The sequence below is a fragment of the Saimiri boliviensis genome, assembly GCF_048565385.1.
Source record: "Saimiri boliviensis isolate mSaiBol1 chromosome 16 unlocalized genomic scaffold, mSaiBol1.pri SUPER_16_unloc_1, whole genome shotgun sequence".
NCBI classification, from domain to species: domain Eukaryota; kingdom Metazoa; phylum Chordata; class Mammalia; order Primates; family Cebidae; genus Saimiri; species Saimiri boliviensis.
In genome coordinates this window covers 551,709-564,013 of record NW_027412499.1, presented here as the reverse complement: position 1 = coordinate 564,013, position 12,305 = coordinate 551,709, and the positions used below count along the sequence as shown (strand labels likewise).

The window sequence follows — 12,305 nt, the reverse complement described above, 5'->3', positions numbered from 1 at the left end:
GAATACTTGGGTTTCCACTCAGGGAAGGAACCCATGCCTTATTCATCGATGTGTCTAACCTAATCCAGTGTCTGGCATAGCAAACACACCTACTGAATTGTCGAAGCAGAATTGGATGTGAAGTCTCGGGGTTCTGAGATCCCATCTGGTCACTGTCTGCTCCTCACCGTGGGGTCCTGAACCATTGATTGACATCGCAGAGCCTCACTTTGCTCATCTGTGCAATGAGGATAATAACATCGATCTTAGTGTCGTAGTGAGGAATAAATGAGCAATGTGTATGAAAACCCGTTTTTAACAATTATGTGCTGTACCGATGTACTCTACAACCACGATCATACATTGTGCTATCAGTAAGGCAATCATATTAACCTTTTTTGCTTTTTGTTTTTGAGACAGAGTCTCGCTTCGTTGCCCAGGCTGGAGTTCAGTGGTGCGATCTTAGCTCACCGCAACCACCCGCTCCTGGGTTCCGATGATTCTTATGCCACAGCCTCCCAAGTAGCTGGGTTTACAGGCATGTGCCACCATCCCTGGCTAATTTTTTATATTTTCAGTAGAGATGGGGTTTCGCCATGTGGCCCAGGCTGGTCTTGAATTCCTGCCCTCAAGTGATCCTCCTGCCTCAGCCTCCCAAAGCGGTAGGATTACAGGTATCAGCCACCGCACCCAGCTACATGAACTTTAATGCACCACTAATGGCAAATATTGATCAAAAGCTTTTGGGAAAGCTGAGTGCAGTGGTGGCTCGTACCTGTGGTCCCAGCTACTTACGAGGCTAAGGTAGGAGGGTTGCTTGAACCCGGGAGGTTGAGGCTGCAGTGAGCTGTGGTCATGCCACTACACTCCAGAGTGGGTGAGATCAAGACCTGTCTCAAAAATAAGTACATAAAGAAAGTAAAACTAGCTTTGGGGAAAATGGGCTTTTCCCATCTTTGTGAGAAAGCGTGAATGTAATATAAATATGAATTTTGACATGTGGTAATTCTGATATCTATATATTCTTTCCACCGGCAGCTCATCAGAGACATGGTTAACGTCTGTGAAACTCATTTGTCCAAACCCAACCCACCGTCCCTTGCCAAATACCGAGCTGTGAGATGCAAAATTGAGCATGTTGAAAAGAATACTGAAGAATTTCTCAGGGTTAGACAAGAGGTTTTGCAGAATAATCACAGGTAAGCATAAAGGAAGTATCTCGAGATCTGTTACCATACAATGCTCTTTGAGACTCTGATAAAGAGCTGATCACAGTAATTCCCTAGATCATTTCATCTTCAGCAACAAGCCGCAGTAGCAGCGGCCCGCTGACAAATGACTTTCTTCTGTGTTCATAACAGTGCCTGGGGCAGTATTATGTGCTTGAAAACACCTTCTATCTTCCACTCTGACTTCAAGGTTACCTAATCTTGTTGCAGATTAAATTAAAAGTTTTTAATTCAAAAGGGGTTTGGGTTTGTATTTCGTAGGTTATTACAGAGAAAAAGCCACTTAAACTAGGGTTTAAACATGCAGAAATAGGTGTATGGCGTCTTCTGACGTGGCCTCTCTGTGGCAGGAGAAACTGCACCCGAAAACCTGGAAAACACCTTCCTCAATACCAGTTACACTTGCGCCCTCACTCACTGCGCACACCCAGGGCCCTGTGCTGACGTGCATTCTCCAGTCACACACACATGATGGAGCAGCTGTTGAGACGAGCCCTCACTGGGTGTGAGCACCCGTGAGGGTCACCGTGGCTGAGTCTGTGCCCAGCTTCCCGGTGCAGAAACTCCAGTGCATGTTTGTTCTCAGGCATGGGACTGACTCTTGCGGACCTGGTGGTTCATTCCACTGCAGCAGTTCCTCTTCGTCAGCGTGGCACAGCCCTTAGAACGAAGGGTCGTGAGCTGTAGCTGCACGTACCAGCTGATAGGAGCCAGTTGTCAACATTTCAGAGGTTTGGTGAACTGGTGGTTAAACCACTGGTGACTTGACATTGGACACAGGGAGGATTTGCACCCCCTGGAAATCAGCGAATGCTGCAGATCCGGGCTGTGCAGGGGCATTGCTGCTGGTGTGTGGAGAACTGGTTTTCCAGAGCCCACTCTTACCTTACGGCTTGACTCGGATCTCACTAAAACTATGTCCTGCTTTCCTTGATCCTCCTCAAAATCCACTCCCAGAACCACTTCACACCCACTGAGATAGCTATGATTTATGTTTAGTGGAAAATTATAAGCATCGGTGAGGATGTAGAGAGACTGAAAGCCTTACACATTGCTAGTGGGAGGGGAAAATGATGCAGCCTCTGTTTGATGGTTCCTCACCAAGTTAAACATGGGATAGGATAAGACCCACCGATTCCACTCCTAGTTCTATACTCAAAGGACTTGAAAGCAAGTACTCAGATAGGTGCTCGTACATGAATATTCATGGCAACACTATTCAAAACAGCCAAAAAGTGGAAATAACCCAAATGTTCATCAACAGGGGGGTGGATAAACAAAACATGATAAATATACGTAAAGAATACTATTCAGCCATGAAAAAGGAATGAACTACTGACACATACTACAGATGGGTAGACCTCAAAAATATTATGCTGAGTGAAAGAAGCCACATATTATATGATTCTATTTATATGAAATATCTAAAATAGATAAATCCACAGCGATAGCAAATTGCCTCGTACCATGAGAGGGACTGACAGCCAAAAGGTATGGGGTTTCCTTTTGGGCAAATAAACATTTTGGAACTCGAGGTGGTGATTACATGACATTTTCAATGTTCTGTACTCAATACCACTGAATTATATACTTAATGGTTAATTTTGTCTTTTTGGAATTTCACTCTAATTTTTTAACAATCTGAGCCAGGCATGGTGGCTGACACCTGTAAGCCCAGCACTTTGGGAGGCCAAGGTGGGCGGATCACTTGAAGTCAGAAGTTGGAGACCAGCCTGGGCAACATGGGGAAACCCCATCTCTACTAAAAATGCAAAAATGAGCCAGGCATGGCGGCACACATCTGTGGTCCCAGTTCCTCTGGGGACTGAGGCACAGGAATAGCTCGAACCCAGGCGGTGAAGTTACAGTGAACCAGGGTCATGCCACTGCACTCCAGCCTGGGAAACAGAGCAAGACTCTGCCTCAAAAGCCTTCATCCCTACAGACCTTCTCCAGATTCTGTTTTTATATGTCATCAAATCGGTTTGACTTTTTGGTTTGACCTTTGACCCTCCCGTAGGTGTCCACTGATCTACACTAACTAAGAGTCCGGTGACAAGGAAGGTACAATCAGGAGGGGAGTCCGTTTTCCAGGAAGACAGGAAGAGCCACGTCGAGCCCCCGCGTGGCAGCTGCGGTTCGGCCCTCCGGGGCTACCCGAGCAAGCCCTTGGCGAGCCACCCCACCCCCCAAATACAAAAGCAGTCACACAGCTCAAGTGGGCTTCTTCCTAAGGAAAGATCCTGCTGCTGTGAAAAATTAAATTGTCTTCATTTCATTTCAGTAATCATGATTCTTTTCTATTTTTTTTTTTCTAGTTATAAAACATGTTCTTTGCTAAAAGCTTGGAAAATAGCTAAAAATATGAAGCGAATTAAAAAATGAAAAATCACTCAATCTCACCACCCAGAGATAATATGACCACTGTTAAGATTTGGGTGTAGAACATAACCTAGCCGGAATCACCCCAATGCTGCTTACCCTGGCGGGGTGCCGGTTAGCCAGCTCTGTAAAGAACGAGTCCTGGTCTGGAATATTGGCTGAGCGCTGGGGAGCAAGTACTCCCATCATAGCTAATGTCAAGGCACTGACCTGAGGCCGCCGGACGTGGCGTTGGGAAGATGTGCCCTTCCTCCCACCACAGCGCTGCCCTCTGCCACACCCCAGGCCCCCCTGCCATTGTCCCACCTCAGCTCCCCACTCAGAACTCGTGTGGGGTCTCCCTGCTCCTCATCTCCACAATCCCATGTTCTGTCAATTCTGCCTTCAAAGTGTCCTTCATCCGTGATCTCACTTCCATTCACGGTGCCACCCTCTTTATCCCATCTACAATGTCCTTCCAGATGTTCTCTACTCCTGTAATTATTATTATGGCATCCAACTATGATGATGATGATGATGATGATGATGGCATCCAACCCATAATAACCAGTGAGGTCATAAAATACACATTTTATGGTACCACCAATAAATGTCACCTCCCAAGAGAGGCCTTTTTTGACAGCACTCTCTTCAAACCTGATTGGTTTCTAAACACTTAAAATTAGGTATTTGATCACTTTTTTCTTTGAAATGGAGTCTCGCCCTGTCACCAGGCTGGAATGCAGTGGCACAACCTCAGCTTACTGCAGCCTCCACCCCCTGGGTTCAAGCAATTCTGCCTACTCAGACTACAGATAGGCACCACCACGCCCCGTTAATTTTTGTATTTTTAGTAGAGGCGGGGTTTCACCCATGTTGGCCAAGCTGGTCTTGAACTCCTTACCTCTGGTGATCCACCTGCCTTGGCCTCCCAAAGTCCTGGGAGAGGCTAGAAGTTGCATTCTTTTTTATTTTTTTATTTTTTTTAGGAGACATGGTCTTGCTCTGTCACCCAGAGCAAGAACAATATATCCTATATATTCTATATTTGACAAAATTGGGATCATACTACGTATAAAGTTTTGTCATTGGCTTTTAAAGTTTATATGCTACTGTACACTTTACCACATATCCTTGTTTTTTTGAAGAATTTGATTTTTTTTTTGAGACGGAGTTTCGCTCTTGTTACCCAGGCTGGGGTGCAATGGCGCGATCTCGGCTCACCGCAACCTCCGCCTCCTGGGTTCAGGTGATTCTCCTGCCTCAGCCTCCCGAGTAGCTGGGATTACAGGCATGCGCCACCATGCCCAGCTAATTTTTGTATTTTTAGTAGAGACAGGGTTTCACCATGTTGACCAGGATGGTCTCGATCTCGTGATCCACCCGCCTCGGCCTCCCAAAGTGCTGGGATGACAGGCTTGAGCCACCGCGCCTGGAGAAGAATTTGATTTTCTAATAGCTGCATAATACTTCCAAGATATGCTGTGTTGTGGCTCATTGAATCCATTTCCTGATAATGGACATTTGGACCCTTCTGGGATTTCTTCTGCTATAAGGATTCTTTGTTTTGTTTTCAGTTACGTCATCGAAAACCTTTTCTTCTAATTTTTACAGTAAGAGCCCAGTGGATATCTCGCAGATATTTAGAGTTGGCAGAGTGAACGAAACCACAGAGTTTTTGAGCAAACTTGGCAATGTGAGGCGCTTGTTGCACGGTTCGCCTGTGCGAAACATCGTGGGAATCTTGTGTCGGTAAGGGTCGCCATCTTTATTTCTCAAAATTTTCAACCTCACAAATGTGAAACATTTTGCTTTGCTTTTCCTACTCTTTTCTATATTACATGAGCCTTTTCAGTCAAAATCAACTAGTTTACTACATGCTGGAGAAAATTACACACTTTATAATTGTGTAATAATTCGTAATTGAGTGTATAATTTAAATTATGTATTCATGGCTGGGTATGGGGGATCATACCTGTAGTCCTAGCACTCTGGGAGGCTGAGGCGAGAGGATCACTTGAGGCCAAGGGTTCAAGACCAGCCTGGAAAACCTAGCAAGACCCCATCTCTATTTTTTAAAATTATGTATTTCTTCTATTTAAATATAGTACATAGGTACGAATTGCTTCTTGAAGACTGTATCATATGAAGAAAAGTGATTCTATATTCATGACTCCTCCATCTGGATCTAATCTCGGGATAGCCCAATATTAAAAGAGAAGAGTCCAGAAGTCAGAGTGTGCACCAGACGACATGAGTTATTTCTTTCAAACGTAACTCTAAGATTCTGTTTGCTTTGAATTGCTACTTAATATTTGGGCTGAAACCGAAGTCACAGGAGCAGGAGAAGATATTATTAAATTTAGATTCTTTAAGGACTTAGAAGGAACTTAAGAAACATACAAGATCCACCTGGGGAAAAAAAGGAAAAACAAAAATCCATTAAACTGCTACCGAGGGACCCAAAAGACAACTTGCGTTAATCAGAGGATGCTGGTTTTTCTTGGATTAATCTACAAATGTAGTGCTTTCATGATAAAATTACCAATACGATTTTTTAAAGAAATGAAAAGCTGATTCTGTAACACATATTTTTTTTAATTTTGAAATTACCAGAATAATTCTGGAAAAGAAGCCTAATGAGGGTGATACTAAGATTAAAAACACAGAAGATTTAAGATATGATACCAGTAGATCTTATCTCTGTGGAAGAGAGACGAGTTTTTCAGTACTAGCTACAGAGATAAATGGGTGACCGCAAGGAAAGAATATGAAGTTCGACCCTTACCTCATTGAACAAATATTTAAATATTTAGATCAAACCATAAAAGTATACTAAATGAAAAATGGAAGAATCTTTTTAAAATAGTCCTTAAGTAGGAATGAGCTTTCTAAGTAGGACAAAAACCCAAAAGCCATTTTACTAAATTCATTGGATCTCCTCATACAAAATTCAAACAATAGATATTTATCTAAGAAAAGGCAGAAATCCCCCTTTACCTGTGTTCCCAGAAACAACCATGGTGTCACCCCGATTGCGGAGTTCTCTGGAAACCAGAAGTTCAGTAGGAACCTGCCGAAGTTGGGAGGGAGGGAGGATGCAGTCGGCATCGGGCTGACACCTTATTCTGCCCTTGTCTTTTCAGAGGGTTGCTTTTACCCAAAGTAGTGGAGGATCGTGGTGTGCAAAGAACAGACGTCGGAAACCTTGGGAGTGGGATTTATTTCAGTGACTCACTCAGGTATGTTTGATCTTTAATCACAGAATCGTGACCGAGTTTTCTTGCTGTGTATTTTCTTCTGTCTTCTCTTGATGAGGGAGTTTCTCACCCAAAACACAGGTTTATCTGTTATACATGACCTCAGTACGCCTAGAATACGGTTTCATCTTCAACATCCTTGATAATGTTAAAATCTGCCTTTGGGCCAGACGTGGTGGCTCACACTGTAATCCCAGCTCTTTGGGAGGCCAGGGCAGGAGGATCGCTTGAGCCCAGGAATTTAAGGCCAGCCTAGGCAACATAGTGAGACCTCACCTCTAGAAAAAAAAAATTTTAAATTAGCTTTGCATGGTAGCACGAATCAAACCCACAGTTCTAGCTATTAGGGAGGCTGAGATGGGCGGATCACTCAAGTCCGGGAGTTCAAGGCTGGAGTGAGTTATGATTACGCCACTGCAGTCCAGTGTGGGCAACACAGTGAGAAGAACTCCATGTACTTCATCTGCCAACCTCATAATTGCTATTGTGACATCATTTTATGCAAGGAAACAGTCTCAGGGAGGTCAGGCAACTTGCCTAAGGTTGCAGAGCTATTTAAAAGATGAAGACTGATTTCAAGCCCAGGACAAAGGATCATGAGCCAGGATATTTGAAGAGTTCCTACAAATCAAGAAGAAAAAGACAAGCAAGCCTATAAGCATATGGGCAAAAGGCATGAATGGAAACCTAAAAGCAAAGAAAATGAGCTGGGGCCAGGCACAGTGGCTAATGCCTGTAATCCTAGCACTTTAGAAGGCTAAGGCATGTACACTGCTGGAGGTCAGGAGTTTGAGAGCAGCCCGGCCAATGTGGCGAAACCCCATCTCTACTACAAATACAAAAATTACCTGGGCGTGGTGGTGCATACGTGTTGTCCCAGCTCCTTGGGAGGCTGAAGTAGGAGAATCACTTGAACTCAGGAGGCGGAGACTGCAGTGAGCTGGGATCACACCGCTGCACTCCAGCCTGGGTGACAGAGCAAGACCCTGTCTCAGAAAATGAGCTGAGTGAGTGGCAGACACATGCAGTCCCAGCTACTCAGGAGTTTGAGGCAGAAAGATTGCTCAAGTCCAGGAGTTTGAGATTAGCCTGGGCAACACAGCAAGACCCCCCATCTCTGAAAAAAAAAACAAAAAACAAAAAACATTTTTTAATTAGCCAGGCATGGTGGTACACACCTGTAGTCCAAGCTACTCAAGAGGCTGAGGCAGGAGGATTGCTTGAAGCAGCAGTCCAAGGCTGCGGTGAGCTGTGTCTGCACCACTACATCCAGCTTGGGAGACAGAGCCAGACCCCGTCTCTTAAAAAAAGAGAAGAAAAATGAAAAGAGAGCGAGAGCGAGAGCACTGTAATAAGAGAACACTGGAAATGATGCAGACGTCCATTGACAGTGGAATCGATCCATAAATTTTGGTGGAGTCCTGCATGAAGTCCTATCCTGAAGTTTAAAGAAATGGACTGTGGCTACACGTGTCGAATGGATGAGCCTTAGGACCTTAGTGGGGCAGAAGTTGTTATATGAGGCGTATCGTGGAGATATTGAGGGTCTGGTTCCACACTAATGCAATTAAGCAAGTATTGCAATAAAGTGAGTCACACACATTTTTTGGCTTCGCAATGAGTGTAAAAGGTTTACACTCTATTAAGTGTGCCACAGCATCGTGTGTAAAAAAAACAATGTGCAGACCTTAATTTTAAAATAATACTTTGTTACTAAAAATGCTAATGATCATCTGAGCCTTCAGTGAGCCATTGTCTTTTTGCTGGTGGAAGGTCTTCGTGTTGATGGCTGCTGACCGATGAGGCCGTGGTGTTTGCCGAAAGTTGAGGTGGCTGTGTCGATTTCTTAAAATGAGACAGCAATGAAATTTGCCTCAGCGATTGACTCTTCTTCCTTTCATGAAAGATTTGTCCGTCGTATGTGATGCCATTTGATGGCATTTACCTGCGGTAGAACTTCCTTGAAAATTTCAGTCAATTATCTCAAACACTGCTGCTGCTTTATCATTAAGTTTATCTAATATTCAAAATCCTTTGTTGTCATTTCAACAACATCCACAACATCTTCACCAGGAATAGATTTCTCCTCAAGAAACCACTTTCTTCACTCGTGCATAAGAAGCAACTCCTCATTCATTCAAGGTGGATCATGAGATTGCAGCAATTCAGTCCCCTCTTCGGGCTCCTCTGCTAACTCTAGTTCTCGTGCTGTTTCTGCCACGTGTACAGCGACCTCCTCCACTGAAGTTTGAACCTCTCAAAGTCACCCAGGATAGTTAGAGTAAACTTCTTCCAAACCCCTGTCAATACTGATAGGGTGACCTCCTCCCATAACTCATCAAATGGCCTTAAGAGCAAGGAGAATGGTGAATCCTTTTTAGAAGGTTTTCAATTTCCTTTGTCCAGATCCATCAGAGGAATCACTGTCTGTGGCAGCTACAGACCTAAAAAATGTATCTATGTCTTAGAGTTGGGGTCTTTCTCCATCCTTGCCCGGGCGAGAGTACAGTAAGATGCAACCATAGCTCCCTGGAACCTCAAACTCCTGGACTCAAGTGATCATCCCACTTCAGACTCCTGGGGTTACAGGCATGCCTGGCCAAAATGTATTTCTGTTGTTTTCTTCTCTTTTTTTCTTTTCTTTTTTTTTTTTTTTTTTTTTTTTTTGAGATGGAGTTTCACTCTTGCCCAGGCTGGAATGCAGTGGCACGATCTCTGCTCACTGCAACCTCTGCCTCCCAGGTTCAAGCGATTCTTCTGTCTCATCGTCCTGAGTAGCTGGGATTACAAGCACATGCCATCATGCCCAGCTAATTTTTGTATTTTTAGTGGAGACAGGGTTTCATCATACTGGTCAGGCTGGTCTTGAACTCCTGACCTCAGATGATCCACCCAACTCAGCCTCCCAAAGTGATTGGATTACAGGCATGAGCCACTGCACCCAGCCCAAAATGTATTTCTTTTTCTTTTTCTTTTTTTTTTTTTTTTTTTTTCTCTGAGACAGAGTCTTACATTGTTGCCCAGGCTGTAATGCAGTGGCACAATCTCGGCTCACTGCTATCTCTGCCTCCTGGGTCCAAGCAATTCTCCTGCCTCAGCCTCCCGAGTAGCTGGGACTACAGGCACATGCCACCATGCCCAGCTATTTTTTTTTTCTTTTGTATTTTTAGTAGAGACAGGGTTTCACCATGTTGGCCAGGATGCTCTCAATCTCCTGACCTCGTGATCCACCCACCTTGGCCTCCCAATGTGCTGGGATTACAGGCATGAGCCACCGCACCCGGCCCGTATTTCTTAAATAATAAGGTTTGAAAGCTAAAATTACTCCTTGATCCCTGGCTGCAGAATGGAAGTTGTGTTAGCAGGCATTAAAACAACAAAATCCTTGTATCTCTCCATCAGATCTCTTGGATGACTGGGCACTTTGTCAGTGAGCAATCATATTCTGAAAGGAAACTTTTTTGTGGAGCAGTAAATGTCTACATTGGGCTTTAAATTCAGTAAACCATTCTGTAAACAGATGTGCTATCATCCAGGTTTTGTTGTTCTGTTTAGAGAGCACAGACAGAGTCGATTTAGCACAATTCTAAGGGCCCTGGGATTTTTTTGAATGGCAAGTAAGCACTGGCTTCAGCTTACAGTCACCAGCTGTATTAGTCCCTCACAAGAGTCAGCCTGTCATCTGAAGCTTTCAAGTCAGCCATTGACTCCTCTCGAGCTGTGGAAGTTCTAGATGGCATCTTCTTCCTAGAAGGCTGTTTGGTCTACGTGGAAACTCTGTGATTTAGTGAAGCCACCTGCATCAATGCTCTTAGCTAGATCTTCTGGAAAACTTGCTGCAGCTTCTACATCAGCACCTGCTGCCTCGCCTTGCATTTTTATTTTATGAAGACGGCTTCTTTCCTTCAACCTCAGCCAACCTCTGCTAGCTTCAAGCCTTCCTTCTGTGGTTTCCTTACCTCTCTGAGCCTTCACAGAATTGAACAGAGTTGGAGCCTTGCTCTGGATTACGCTCGGCTTAAAAAAAATATTGTGGCTGGTTTGATCTTCCATCCAGACCGTGAAAATTTTCTTCATACCAGAAATAAGGCTGTTACACTTATCATGCCTGTGTTCCACTCGAGTAGCACTTTAAATTTCCTTCAAGAATCATTTCCTGACATTCACCACTCGGATAACTGTTTGGCACGAGGGGCCTAACTTTCAACTTGTCTTGGTTTTCAACATGCCTTCCTCACGACGCTTAATCATTTCTAGCTTTTGATTTCCAGTGAGAGACATGTGACCCTCTCTTTCACGTGAACCCTTAGAGGCCACTGTAGGGTTCTTAACTGGCCTAATTCCAGTATCATTGTATCTCAGGGAATAGGGGGGCCAGAGAAGAAGGAGAGAGCTGGGGAACCCACTGGTCAGTGAAGTAGTCAGAACACACAAAGCATTTAACAAGCTCACCACTTTATATGGGCACAGTTCATTGCACCCCAAAACAGTTACAGTCGTAACATCACAGACCACTGACCACACATCGCTATTACGGCTATAATAAAAATGAAAAGCTTTGAAACATTGTGAGAATGACCGAAATGTGACATAGAGGCACAAAGGAAGCACGTGCTGTTTAAAGAAGAGAAAATGGCACCAGTAGAGCTGCTCTACACGGGGTTGCCACAAACCATCAATTTGTTAAAAAAAAAGAAAAGAAAAAAGAAAAGCAATATCTGCAAAGTACAATAAAACAAGGTATGCCTGTATGTGCAAGGCTCAAAAACAAGCAAAAGTATACATTACATTGTTGCGGGACATGTATCTGTGTGTTAATGCTATGAAAGAAAATAGGCCAGGCATTTCGGCTCCAGCCAGTGGGAGGCCAAGGCGGAAAAATTTCTTGAGGCCAAGAGTTCAAGACCAGCCTGGGCAACATAGTGAGGCCCCATGGCTACAAAAATGTTTTTAAAATTAAGCCAGGCACAGTGGTGCACACCTGTAGTCCCAGCCTCAGGAGACTGAGGTGAGAGAATTGCTTGAGCCCAGGAGGTTGAGGCTGTGGAGAGCTCTGATTGCACCACTGCACTCCAGCCTGGGTGAAATAGTGCAAGAGCATGTCTCAAAAAAAAAAAAAAAAAAAAAAGACAAAACTGTTATTAAAAAAAAGGGGGACGCAGTAAAACCTCTCCCACCTACCCAGGGTCCCCTCTGTGGCTCCTTATGGAATAAATTCCACATGGAGAAAAAGAGAAAATAATATATACAAAAATCAAGACAGTGATCAAATTACCTCTGGGTGGGAGAAGTGAGCTGTGGGGCAGCATAGAAGCTTTAGGGATGTTCTAGTTCTTAAGCTAAGCGGTAGCTATATGGATATTTATGGAATTATTCTTTCAATATGTATATTATAAATGCTTTTCCTTATGCACAATATAGCAAAGTAAAAATTTTTAGATGTGAATTGAGCCAGATAGCAGCAGATCAGGAGTGC

General features: G+C 44.0%; 1 protein-coding gene across 3 annotated transcripts in view; it reads left to right on the top strand.

The window, feature by feature from the left end:
* Positions 1-12,305, top strand: part of LOC141579950 (protein mono-ADP-ribosyltransferase PARP4-like) — a 96,134-nt gene that overhangs the window by 23,420 nt on the left and 60,409 nt on the right. For all 3 annotated transcript variants that reach the window (XM_074392504.1, XM_074392505.1, XM_074392506.1), the window contains 3 exons: positions 1,018-1,178; positions 5,184-5,321; positions 6,716-6,811. In XM_074392504.1, coding sequence (XP_074248605.1) covers positions 1,018-1,178; positions 5,184-5,321; positions 6,716-6,811 — 395 coding nt within the window. The remainder of the gene's footprint in view (positions 1-1,017; positions 1,179-5,183; positions 5,322-6,715; positions 6,812-12,305) is intronic.